The sequence below is a fragment of the Rhinichthys klamathensis genome, unplaced genomic scaffold (genome assembly GCF_029890125.1).
Source record: "Rhinichthys klamathensis goyatoka isolate OS25496 unplaced genomic scaffold, OSU_Roscu_1.1 h1tg000011l_1, whole genome shotgun sequence".
Taxonomy (NCBI): domain Eukaryota; kingdom Metazoa; phylum Chordata; class Actinopteri; order Cypriniformes; family Leuciscidae; genus Rhinichthys; species Rhinichthys klamathensis.
In genome coordinates this window covers 19,735,026-19,749,403 of record NW_026606564.1, presented here as the reverse complement: position 1 = coordinate 19,749,403, position 14,378 = coordinate 19,735,026, and the positions used below count along the sequence as shown (strand labels likewise).

The window sequence follows — 14,378 nt, the reverse complement described above, 5'->3', positions numbered from 1 at the left end:
GCCAATCACACGCTCCGAAAGCACGCTTCTACCTCACATTCAGCCAATCACACGCTCCGAAAGCACGCTTCTACCTCACATTCAGCCAATCACACGCTCCGAAAGCACGCTTCTACCTCACATTCAGCCAATCACACGCTCCGAAAGCACGCTTCTACCTCACATTCAGCCAATCACACGCTCCAAAAGCACGCTTCTACCTCACATTCAGCCAATCACACGCTCCGAAAGCACACTTCTACCTCACATTCAGCCAATCACACGCTCCGAAAGCACGCTTCTACCTCACATTCAGCCAATCACACGCTCCGAAAGCACGCTTCTACCTCAAATTCAGCCAATCACACGGTCCGAAAGCACACTTCTACCTCACATTCAGCCAATCACACGCTCCAAAAGCACGCTTCTACCTCACATTCAGCCAATCACACACTCCGAAAGCACTCTTCTACCTCACATTCAGCCAATCACACGCTCCGAAAGCACGCTTCTACCTCACATTCAGCCAATCACACGCTCCGAAAGTACGCTTCTACCTCACATTCAGCCAATCACACGCTCCGAAAGCACGCTTCTACCTCACATTCAGCCAATCACACGCTCCGAAAGCACGCTTCTACCTCACATTCAGCCAATCACACGCTCCGAAAGTACGCTTCTACCTCACATTCAGCCAATCACACGCTCCGAAAGCACGCTTCTACCTCACATTCAGCCAATCACACGCTCCGAAAGCACGCTTCTACCTCACATTCAGCCAATCACACGCTCCAAAAGCACGCTTCTACCTCACATTCAGCCAATCACACGCTCCGAAAGTACGCTTCTACCTCACATTCAGCCAATCACACGCTCCAAAAGCACTCTTCTACCTCAAATTCAGCCAATCACACGCTCCGAAAGCACACTTCTATCTCACATTCAGCAAATCACACACTCCGAAAGCACGCTTCTACCTCACATTCAGCCAATCACACGCTCCGAAAGCACACTTCTACCTCACATTCAGCCAATCACACGCTCCGAAAGCACGCTTCTACCTCACATTCAGCCAATCACACGCTCCGAAAGCACGCTTCTACCTCACATTCAGCCAATCACACGCTCCAAAAGCACGCTTCTACCTCACATTCAGCCAATCACACGCTCCGAAAGCACGCTTCTACCTCACATTCAGCCAATCACACGCTCCAAAAGCACGCTTCTACCTCACATTCAGCCAATCACACGCTCCAAAAGCACGCTTCTACCTCACATTCAGCCAATCACACGCTCCGAAAGCACACTTCTATCTCACATTCAGCCAATCACACACTCCGAAAGCACGCTTCTACCTCACATTCAGCCAATCACACGCTCCGAAAGCACACTTCTACCTCACATTCAGCCAATCACACGCTCCGAAAGCACGCTTCTACCTCACATTCAGCCAATCACACGCTCCGAAAGCACGCTTCTACCTCACATTCAGCCAATCACACGCTCCGAAAGCACGCTTCTACCTCACATTCAGCCAATCACACGCTCCAAAAGCACGCTTCTACCTCACATTCAGCCAATCACACGCTCCGAAACCACACTTCTACCTCACATTCAGCCAATCACACGCTCCGAAAGCACGCTTCTACCTCACATTCAGCCAATCACACGCTCCGAAAGCACGCTTCTACCTCACATTCAGCCAATCACACGCTCTGAAAGCACGCTTCTACCTAACATTCAGACAATCACACGCTCTGAAAGCACGTTTCTACCTCACATTCAGCCAATCACACGCTCCGAAAGCACGCTTCTACCTCACATTCAGCCAATCACACGCTCCAAAAGCACTCTTCTACCTCACATTCAGCCAATCACACGCTCCGAAAGCACGCTTCTACCTCACATTCAGCCAATCACACGCTCCGAAAGCACGCTTCTACCTCACATTCAGCCAATCACACGCTCCGAAAGCACGCTTCTACCTCACATTCAGCCAATCACACGCTCCGAAAGCACGCTTCTACCTCACATTCAGCCAATTACACGCTCTGAAAGCACACTTCTACCTCACATTCAGCCAATCACACGCTCCGAAAGCACGCTTCTACCTCACATTCAGCCAATCACACGCTCCGAAAGCACGCTTCTACCTCACATTCAGCCAATCACACGCTCCGAAAGCACTCTTCTACCTCACATTCAGCCAATCACACGCTCCGAAAGCGCGCTTCTACCTCACATTCAGCCAATCACACACTCCGAAAGCACACTTCTACCTCACATTCAGCCAATCACACACTCCGAAAGCACGCTTCTACCTCACATTCAGCCAATCACACACTCCGAAATCACGCTTCTACCTCAGATACCGTATATATATATATATATACCAGTCAGTGTTGGGGGTAACGCGTTACAAGTAACGTGCGTTACGTAATAATATTACTTTTCTGGAGTAACGAGTAAAGTAATGCATTACTTTATAAATTTACACATTAATATTCGAGTTACTTTTTTAAAAAAGTAATGCGAGTTACTTTTCAGTTTAATTAATTTGCATTTAAAAAAATGGGGTTGTTGACGTGGGGGTTGGACTATACTGCGCGCAAAACATACATAGCGCGCGCACGACAGAGCAAGGTCTCTTGCTCTCGTCTCTTGCTCTCTCCCTCTCTGCCGTGCGCTATGTTATGCATAGATTCCGGGAGATTTGAACTAATTTGCGGTCATCAGGGAGACGCTATCAATATGCGGGAGACTCTCGGAACTTCCGGGAAACTTGGGATGTCTGGGATTACAGTACACTGGATAGATCCTGCTACTCTGCATCGCAAAAAAGCTGCAATCGCCTGCAGACGATTTCGTGGGAGACACACGTACGAGACCATCGCAGCGGAGTTTGAGCAAATTCACAGCTCATATGCTCATTGTGGTAAGATAACTGCCACGGTCACTGACAATGGCTCGAACTTTGTGAAAGCATTCAGAATGTTTCAAGCTGATGATGAATGAAACAGAGAATGATGAAGACGAGGTCAGTTTTACGGACTTGCACGCAGTTTTACGAGATGACATTGAGTCCAGCGAACGGTATGTTCTCCCTCCACATCACCGGTGAAAGCTGACAGATCTGTTTAATTGGTGGTGTTGTTTGTTCTCAAATTTCATCTTATTGTCCTCTAATACGTTAATAAAACATTTTAAATGTTTGAGATATGTCTTTACCCTAATATAACTTATTTCATAATGGCAATTTGCTAGTATTACACTCTTTATTATTACAATGGACAGTGAATTCACTTTATATAGTCTACCCACACAAAAAGTACAAAAGTAAAAAAACACTTTACTTTCCATAATGTGTAATGTTTATTAATATTTTATATAGCATGCATAGCTCTAACCTGACTCCGCCAGATGGATTTGCTCCGCATATCCATCTGGAAACCTTCCGTTGAAGTAGTTTTGGTAAGGGGCGAAAATACTGGTTAGCTGATTGGCCTATGTTGGTGATAGACGGGCCAAATTAACCAATCAGATCAACGAAGCATATGACGTACTAACAGAGCGTATCTTTTCCTCTGAGAAAAGCCTCCAGAGCAGTGTTTTGCTCTTCTTTCAGTGAAGAAATACTCTGTAATTCCGATAAAACTTGCTCGATAGCCACGCTGATGCTAGTTTCATCCGCTGAAGCCGACATGTTCTTTAGACTGAAGTGACGCGCTTCTCGTTGCGTCACACCTCAACCCGCCTCAAAGCCAACGCTGATTGGACGTTCGTTTGGTGAACTGCTCCCAAATTTTCTTTAACGGAAAGTATCCAGACTGATCTGCGAGTGAAACCTTGAAAGCTCGCGAGATCAGGATGGTCTCACGAGGCTAGCATAGCTCTGGGATCAGGAAGATCTCCGAATATAATATTATTCTATATTATTATTTAATATATATGTGTTTTTAAAAGAACATTAAGGTGCTTATATAGGCTGTTGTTGAATATATTACTGCTTTAAACACTAGTACAATAACTTCTCAGTCGAAAAAACACCTGTAAGACCTGAGAGAGATCAAGCCTCAGCCAGGTAAGAAAAAGTAACGCAAAAGTAACGTAACACATTACTTTCCATAAAAAGTAACTAAGTAACGCAATTAGTTACTTTTTGGGGGAGTAACTAAATATTGTAATGCATTACTTTTAAAAGTAACTTTCCCCAACACTGATACCAGTGGTGTGCCGTCAGGGTCAGCAAGGCCTTGCACTTTAATATATTTTTTCCATGAATGAGTATTAAATGATTCCCAATAGTCCATTCTCTTAATTTCATAGCTTTTCTCTTGTTTGCACTGCTTCCAGTAGTGTATGTTTATGTTAGAGCTTTTATCCAATCATATTTCAGCCATCATGTGTTGTCATGGCCAACGAAATCTGCCTTGATGCCTTCAGAATCAATAGAGCGGGCGCCTGTAGCTTAAATGAATGGCAATGAAACTGTTGCTTTAACCAATCAGATAATCAGTCAGATTTAATCAGCCAATCAGATTTCGATTTGACTGCAGCGGGGCCATCTAGCAGGCATACAATAACGTCTGCATTTTCACGTCCTTTGATTGGATGGTCAGAGCGTGTACTATTACTATTAGTCAGAGCCTTTGGTCAGAGCTAGCTACCCGCATCTGTAGCGAACTGCATAAACTAAAATATATTCCTGTAGATTTAATAGAAAAAATCCCTTATTCAGCCTTATCCAGCTTAACGCAGAGTCACGGAACGCTATTCGATCTGTCCCGGATAAGAACAGAATGAACTGACTGTAATGTATGCCATGACTGATTATGAAGGCAAACGTCCCGCTGATCTCATTGATTTCCTTCAAACATCGGTGTGAGAGCATGGGTCAGCTGTACACATCGGCATGTGTCGCGGAGACTGTCCCTGTTTACTGCTTCTGTCGAGCAGACACTCTCTGCACTAAAGCCAATTCAAACTCATGCCAGAAATACGACGGACACACTCCACTTTCAGCATTAGCCTCGATGGCGATAGAAAAGGTTGTTGGGACTGAAATGCACAGATAACATGTACAACCAAGTAATTGAAGTCTTTTTGAGGAAAGAAATTAGGATGGATTTTGTGTATAAAATAATCAGTAGTTTTGGTGAGTATAATGAATTTTTTGCCCCCGTTTTTTCCGTGGTGAATATGATTTTCTTCTTCATTTTTCTTGTAAATTTATGATGGAAACTTCTTTTTTTATTCTACTGTTGTTATACTATTGTAATGTCTAACAAGGGACTATTGTAACCCTTGAAGGACAAGACAAGGGCGGCTCCGTTTCTGAACTTATAATCAGAACGCAAGAACCACTGAACACAAACGCACAAGCCGAACTCACTCGCTCGTTTCTCTCGGCCTTTCCCGAACTCTCCGCATTAACCCAATAACTGCCGGTGCAAAATAAAAACAGCAATTTCACAACAAATATAGAGAGTATATGCGCTGCTAGCTACACTATTTAAAGTTATTAATTCAGTTTGGACATCACTGAAGGCCTAGGTGTGAAATGCACGACTCGTCACTGATACATACGTATACAAGAATCAAAAGTTTAAACTAAAACACTTTATACTCAATATCTCACAATGTGTCTAAATTCACATTATATTTCTGCAAACATTTTCACCGTAGTATTTTGTGATGTGGTCAAATAATGCTTACGAAGATGATGTGACTTTACAGAATAAAGGAGATGGTCCTCACTGCAGAACACGAAATCCAGGGGGAGGAGTTGGATCCAGATCCAACTCCTCCCACCTTACATATACCTAAACCTACCCATCTCCACCCCCTGATCCTTAAACCCACCCCTTAACCTACCAATCTCCACCCCTTAAATCTGGATCCAACTCCGCCCCCTGGATCTCGTGTCTGCAGTGAGGTGCTACTGGTAGGGCTGTAGTCCTGCGCAGTGATTAGTCGACTAAAAAAAAAAACAAAAAAAAAACGCGATGTTTTGATTTAAAAATTTTTAACAATTGTCATAGAGCATTTATAAAACAACAACGAAAAAACATAAAAAATACCTAAAACTATAATAATAATACAATTCTTTGAAAATTAAGTGATTTTTTTTTTAACTGCAAAAAGTGAGGTGCACTGTCTGTAACAGTCACAATCGCGCACCTGACCACACCACACGCTACAAAAAAATATAACTGCTATCTGCTACAATGAAAAATCCTAACAAAAGCTCTCGTTTATACAGGCTGTATTCTTCTTTACTTTCAAAGCTATGGGTTAACTTTTGTCCAGCCGATCTAGGAGTTTTAAAACAAACACACAAAAAAAACCAAAGAGCCTAAAAACAATCCTAATAATAATAGGCTGTATTGTAGGACCGCATATAGGTTTATTTTCGTTTTGTTACATTATTTAGGCTATTTTCAAATGTGTCAAGTGTACAAATAAAAACAAAAACATATCAAGAAAACACAATCTATTGAGTCAGCATGATAAAGCCGTTAAAGGGACTGCTCACGTCTTTTGCGCGCTCAAGTTCGATTTCAAATGTAGGCGCGCGGTGTGCGCGCTCATGATGGAAGCAACGCGGTCGCGGTGCGACGCGCTCTTTTTTTCCACGCCGCATCGAGATAAAAACATATACAAGCCCGTAGGCAGGGGGGGTTCGGGTGGTTCGAACGAACCCCCCTCACTGCCAAAGGTCCAGAATTTAAGTCGTTAAAAAAAAAAAAATGTTTATGTGATTATTGTCATCATTGTTTTAATCAGTGCTTGTGACAAATATTCTTGGTTGCTGTTTCAAATTAATATGATTATTGTGTAGCTGGACGTGTGTGTGTGCGCCGCGCGTGCAGTTCAGAGAGAGTTCTCGCAATACACTTTTCAAACCAACGGTGAAGAAGCATCGCATCTGAATGATAGGGCTGGGGATCGAGTCCAAAAAGAATCGATTCCGAGGCGTTGGAAATTGAGAGTCGATTCCAAAGGTTCAAAATGCAATGGTTGGAATCGATTCCGGGGAATGATCTTACTCGTTGTAGTTTAGGACAAGTAATAAATCTGATTTATGAAATCAATCGACAAAAACAATCAAATTAACTTTTAAGTTATTAAATTCAAGTTCACGCAAACGTTTCCGTCTGCTGCGGCTGTCTGTCATTCATTCTCCATTCAGCGTTCAAACAGCGCGTTGCGTTCGGTTACGACAGTCAACATGATGAAACTCCCTCCAAGATGATTCACTGTTACTATTATTAGGCTATACTTGATCTGTAGATAAAGCTCTATGGTTTCGCATAAAATGACTATATTGCTGGACTGCATTGCTGTATCTTAACCATGTTCCTTTGTTAGAACACAGGAGAGCACTATCATTCTTCACGCGCACAGTAACTGACATTTAAAACTGTTAAAAGAAAAGGCTCAATAAACTATTTTATAGATAGACGGCAAAAAATGCATCTCAAAATGCATCAGATTGATGCTTTAAAATATGGAATATTTAAAATTTTCTCACGGGGGAGCATGCCCCCAGACCCCCCTAGAGGGGTAATATCATTCTCACCTGGGGGAGGAGTTATATATATATTATATATATACTGTATATGTATTTTTTATTTTTATTAAAAGGATTTCTATATTTTGTCCACTCAATAGACTACAATATAATAGCCATATAAACGTAGAGTAATTATAATAATAAAATATTTTAGGTGCATCAAAAAGCGTGCTCATTAACCAGCAGACAAGCTAATCCAGCACAAATTAGTGCATAAAAGGTCACCAAAATTAAGTATTTGAACCTCATAATTAAATACAAAAGGAGGAAAAAAACTGCAAAAATGTCCACTTTTTGAAAAAAAGAACCCCCCCTTTCAATAGGCTGGCTACGGACCTGATATAGTGTAAAAAAACCGAAACAAGTAGCGTTCTAACTGAATGAATACAGCTGAACTACCTATCCCTTACTGAGCATGAAGCAGCAGTGCAGCCAGCCGTGCGAACCGAGTGTTCTATGTGTGTGCGCTAAACTGTGGCGCTGTTACAAAATAGCCTAAATTAAAGCATTTAAAGTTGGGGATAAACCATAGGCTAATTATATTTAGAATGCAGTAATATATAACTGCTTATAAAGGAATAAATATCAAGGAGTAAATCATTGAAAATTTCTTTCTATTGGTAAAAAAAAAAAATGCAACTGGTCAACCAATAAGAATGTCAGTCGACCAAGACGGCATCGACTAAATTTGACAGCCCTAGCTACTGGAATAAAGAGTCTCTTATTTTCTTCATTCTCTCTCTCTCTCTCTCTCTCTCTCTCTCTCTCTCTCTCTCTCTCTCTCTCTCTCTCTCTCTCTCTCTCTCTCTCTCTCTCTCTCTCTCTCTCTCTCTGCTAATGTAGGTTAAGCTGCTGTGATATGACAGATGAAGGTTGTTCTGATGTGACTTCAGCTCTGAAATCAAACCCGTCACACCTGAGAGAGCTGGACCTGAGCAGGAATAAACTAGGAGACTCTGGAGTGAAAAACCTCAGTGATCTACTGATGAACCCACAATTTAAGCTGGAGAAACTACAGTTAGTGTCATTATACTGTACAGCAATTACAGTGTGACTGAAGTTTATTTATTTGAAGACAGCAGGGCTTATGTTTCATTGGTTATAGCAGTGCACTTTCTGGGTTTCCCTATTGCTCACATTTTTATGTGTTTTTTTATCTAGATAGTAATTGTTTAATTCCCAACATCTGATACAATGTACTGATTGTGTACATACAGAAATGTGCCTTTTCTACAGAGAATAAATAAGAGATAAGTCTTTTTAAAAATGAAAGAGAAGAAACAGTGTCTTCCAGCGCACAGAACTAGTGTGACTGGGTTTTAAAACAGACTATTGGAAACTAAATGCTGCTGTAGCTCTTCAATAAGATGATCATCATAGATGTGAACTATTGTTATTTCTCTGTCTTCAGTCTGTGTGGATGCAGAATTACAGAGAAACAGAGTCTCATCCTGACTTCAGCTCTGAAATCAAACCCGTCACACCTGAGAGAGCTGGACCTGATCGGGAATAATCTAGGAAACACAGGAGTGAAGCGCTTATGTGCCGTACTGAAGGATTCACACTGTAAACTGGAGAGATTGAGGTCAGTCACATTCACATACAAGAATCAAAATGCTTAAAATCACTTCAACTGTTTAAACTAGAACACATTAACATTATATTTGTACAAACATTTTCACCTTAGTATTTTGTGATCCGGTGAAATAAAGATGAAGATCTCTCTTCCTCTGTCTGTTTTATTTGATAATGAAGATGATGTGACTTTACAGAATAAAGAGTCTCTTATTTTCTTCATTTCTCTCTCTCTCTCTCTCTCTCTCTCTCTCTCTCTCTCTCTCTCTCTCTGCGCATGTGCGAGTGTGGGTGGAAGAGTGGAGCGTGTTGCTTGAGCGAGCGAAAGATACTGTTCTTTTTCAACTTTTTCTTTTCTTGTTTTTCCCCCCTTTTTTTTTTTGTGTGTGTGGTTAATTTAGTTTTTTCTAGTGAACTTTTTTTTTCTGTACTTTTCGCCGCTCGCGGCTTTGTCGCGTGACGGTATGGCATCAGACCCTGCACAGGTAAACCCTCACGTGTCGATGCGAAATGGGTGCAGGTGTGTGCCCGAGCTCGGCGTTAGCGTGGAGGATGTACTCGTGGTGGTGGGAGGATTGATCGGTTTTGAGAATATTCTCTCAGCATCACGAATGAACAAGGCGATCGTAGTGTTTTTAAAATCGGAGCAGTTAGTGAATCAGCTGACAGAGAGCGGGATCTGGATTAGTGAAAGTTTTGTGCCCGTGACTCCTTTAGCGGCTCCGGCCACTAAAGTAACAATTTCAAATATTCCACCTTTCATTTCAAATGATGCCATTACTAAGGAGTTAACTAGATATGGAAAAATTGCAAGTCCAGTTAGAATGATCCCGCTGGGATGTAAAAACGCGGCATTGAAACACGTTCTTTCTTTTAGGCGGCAGGTTTTAATGTTTCTCACTTCTCCTGAGCGCACGTTAGAGATCTCGTTCCGTGTGAGTCATGGAGCAAGTTCATATATGTTGTACGCTAGTACCGACAACCTTAAGTGTTTCGAATGTGGGAATTTAGGCCACAAACGTTTCTCTTGCCCTCACAAGAAAGAGGATAACGAACAGCGTTTGCCTGTCGATCCAACGGAGAGCGGATCGTCTAAAGATAACGAAAGTTCGGATATTGTGGAAAATACAACCACACGAAAACAAGTGGCAGTGAAAAGGCCTGCTGAGCGAGTCATCGGGCACAATGAGGTGAGTGAAAGCGATGATGGTGAGGGTGATGGTGAGAAAGCTGGATGCAGTTATGCTGTGGTCAAACATTCAGTTCATGAAGTTGTGGTTAACAGTGAGAATGTGACTCAGACAGATGTACAAGCAGAGGAAGGCTCAGTAGATGAGATGGATGGAATGTCTCAATGTACTGATGATAGCATGAAAGATGTTGATCAATGGTTGGAAGGAGTAGAGGGGTCAAAAGTGTTGAAAGAGGATTTGTATAATGTGGCTCAAATCAGTGAATTTCTTGACGAAACAAAGGGTAGAAAAGTTGAAGTAAGTGATTTTTTTCCGGACTTGGAGAAGTTTATAACATCTGTCATGTGGGCAAGGAGACATAGTAATTATGAAGAGCTTTCACAGCAGAAGCGTTTTAGATTAAAAAAACACATCACTGCAATCCGACAAAAAAGTAAAACAATAGGGAAAAAAGGGGGGAAAAAAATCTAACTAATCACTATGGGTAATATGTTTATCTTCTTGTCTGCTTTCTTTTTCTCTCTTCTTCTAATGGACACTTTACGGGTGGGATCCTTGAATGTTAATGGGATGAGGGATAGGAGGAAAGCTGAAACTATCATAGAATTTATCAGGTTAAAAAATTTAGATGTGATTTTCCTGCAAGAAACTCATAGTGATGTGAATAATGAGGTTGACTGGCGACTGTGGTGGAGGAGGAGTGAGTGTGTTCTTACTCATGGGACTAACCTGAGTGCAGGAGCTGCGATAATTTTCTCTCCTAGCACTAAAGTTAGAATTCTGTCCAAAAAAGAAATTGAGCCAGGGCGGATATTGGCTGTTAGAGCTGAGATTAATGGTCTGTTTTTTGTGTTTGTTAATATATATGCACCTAATACTGGATCTGATAGGATAAATACTTTTAATACTTTGAAGTTTTTTTTAGAACAACAGCAGGTTAATGATTTGATCATGTTAGGAGGGGATTGGAACTGTACTCTTAATCCTTCTTTTGATAGAAATGGAGAAGAACCTAATTTTCTGTCATCTACTGTTTTAGCTAATATTTTTGAAACGTTTAGCTTCACTGATAGTTGGAGAGAAAAGAATCCATTGATTAGACAATATACTTGGGTAAAGGTGAATGAGGGGAGAATTTCAGCGGCACGTTTAGATAGATTGTATGTATCAAACAATATGAAAAACAGAGTTGTACATACAGCTATTGTCCCCACATATTTTTCTGATCACAAGCTTATTACGGTTGACTGCACTTTGATACATAGAAGAAATAGGAATTCATATTGGCATTTTAATGTAAAGTTACTGCAAGACAAGTTTTTTTGTGAATCTTTCAAATATTTTTGGGAAACTTGGAAAAGTGAAAAAAGTAGATATGAAAATGTAATTCTTTGGTGGGAAATTGGTAAAACGCATATAAGGGAATTTTGCCAACAATATACATCTTACTCAACTTTGTGTTTGAAATCAACCTTGCAATGGATTGAGAAAGAAATTCTAGTCATTGAAGAGAACATGATGAGAGATCTTGCTGCTAATTTACAAGAGTGGAATGACAAGAAATTAAAGTTGAGTTCTATTCTAAATGAAAAAGTTAAGGGTGCTCTTGTGAGGAGCAGGTTTTTATCTTTGAAAGATATGGATGGACCTACTTCTTTTTTTTTTAACTTGGAACAAAAAAGTGTACAAGAAAAAAAAATGTATAGTTTGAAAAACAGTAATGGTCAAGAGACAAGTGATCCCGTAGAAATGCGAAGATTAGCAGTGGATTTTTATTCTAAGTTATATTCTGCTGAGAACACAGATGGGAGGAGCCAAAATGAACTTTTACAGAACCTTCCCTGTTTAACCGCTGAAGATAAACAAACTTTGGAATCAGAACTTACTTTTGGGGAATTAAGTGCTGCAGTATCAGGACTTGCCTCAGGTCGTACCCCGGGTATAGATGGCCTCCCTGGCGAGTTTTACAAGCACTTCTGGACTTTATTTGGAACTGACTTCTATGAAGTACTAAAAGAAGTTTTTCGTATAGGTTTGATGCCTAAAAGTTGTCAACGAGCAGTTTTAACCTTACTTCCTAAGAAAGGTGATCTTACTTTAATAAAGAACTGGAGACCTGTTGCAGTTTTATGTTCTGAATATAAACTAATATCAAAGTGTTTGGCTAACAGGTTAAACAAAATAATGCACAGAATTATACATAAAGATCAATCCTATTGTATTAAAGACAGATATATCTCTGACAATTTGCATTTATTACGTGATGTTATTGATTATGCTTTAAAAAATAACGTTGACATAGGAATTTTATCTTTAGATCAAGAAAAGGCATTTGATCGAGTTGATCACCAGTTTCTTTTCAGTGTTTTAAAGGCTTTTGGTTTCGGAGACAAATGTGTTGCTATGATCAAATTGTTGTACAATAATGCCACATGTATGATAAAAATGGCGGGTGGACTAAGTGTTCCTGTTAAAGTACAAAGAGGCATTAGACAGGGATGCCCACTCTCAGGTCAACTATATAGTTTGGTCATTGAGCCTCTCCTCTGTAAATTGAGAGAAAAGTTAACGGGATTACAGATAAGTGTTCCAAACTGTAATGATTGTGTTAAAATCTCAGCATATGCTGATGATATTACTGTGATTTTAAGAAATGGGCATGATGTTCAAGTTTTAACAGATATTTTGGAGAGTTATGGGAAAGCTTCATCCGCCAAAGTAAATTGGGATAAAAGTGATGCCCTGTGGTGTGGAGTGGGTTATAATGGTCCAAGACTTCCAGCTAGATTACAGTGGAGAAGGGATGGGTTAAAGTATTTAGGGGTATTCTTAGGAAGAGAGGAATATAAGAGACAGAATTGGGAGGGCCTGTTGGAAAAGGTGTGTGCTCGGTTGTCTCACTGGCATTGGCTGCTACCCCAGCTATCGTACAGGGGAAGAGTTTTGGTCTGCAACAATCTTGTAGCCTCATCCTTATGGCATAAAATGACTGTCTTGGACCCCCCTGAGGAATTGGTGGAAAGTGTCCAAAAACGTCTGGTAAATTTTTTCTGGTCTGGTCAGCACTGGCTAAGAGCATCTGTGTTATATCTGCCCAAACAAGAAGGAGGCCAAGGATTGGTGGACATTAAAAGCAGAATAAAGACTTTTAGACTTCAGACAGCAAAAAGACTGCTTTATGGGAAAAATGTAAGCTGGGCTGGAGTAGCCTGCGCCCTCCTAAGAAAAGCGGGCAGTATGGGGCTAGACCGACATATCTTTTTGATGGACATTCAAGGGGTTGATTTGTCTGGATTAACACCGTTTTATCGATCCATGTTGAAAGCCTGGGAAATATTACATGCATCAAGGAATCTCCAGGATGTGCAAGGCTTTTGGAAGAAAGAAGAACCCCTGTTGCACAATCCTGTTGTGGACTTAGACATTTTGAAGTCATCAACAATGAGGACTGTTTTAAGAAATGCTGGAATAACAAAGATTGGACATTTAATAACAACAAATGAATGGATGTCTGCTGAGATGCTGGCCACTAAACTGGGTGTGAGGTCAATTCGCTTGACACAGAGACTGTTGAATGAGCTTTTTGAATGTTTGCCAGTGGAGTTTAAACCTGGATTGGAGGAATCAAATGAAGATATAGATGATTTTTTCCCAGAGTTAAAAATTGCACCAGCGTTTAATGCTTTTCAAGAAAGGGAAGGGTTTTTGCTTACCTTCAAGACTCCCGAAATGGAACTTTTCAGTGAAACAGGGAAAAAAGCACTGTATATCACATGCGTCAAAGTCTCACACATGAACTCTCTAGAGGGACTAAAAGAATCTAAATGGCAGGAGAATTTTGGATCAGGCACTTCCCCTAAAGGTAGCTGGAGGTCCTTGTACAAACCTCCTATTGAGAAAAGGTCTGGGGACCTTCAGTGGAGAATTGTGCATGGTATAATAGCTACTAACAGATACAGAGCACACATTGATCCACAGGTAGGGGAGGGGTGTCTTTTTTGTGGGCAAACAGAAACTGTTTTACATTTATTTTTTTACTGTGGCAGACTTGAAGC

General features: G+C 40.9%; 1 protein-coding gene across 1 annotated transcript in view; it reads left to right on the top strand.

Annotated features, from left to right (window-relative positions):
• LOC130100468 (ribonuclease inhibitor-like) overlaps positions 1 to 14,378 on the top strand; it is a 669,359-nt gene that overhangs the window by 231,147 nt on the left and 423,834 nt on the right. Inside the window, exon 4 of the mRNA XM_056265946.1 lies at positions 8,967 to 9,140. Within this exon, the coding sequence (XP_056121921.1) occupies positions 8,967 to 9,140 (174 nt within the window). The remainder of the gene's footprint in view (positions 1 to 8,966; positions 9,141 to 14,378) is intronic.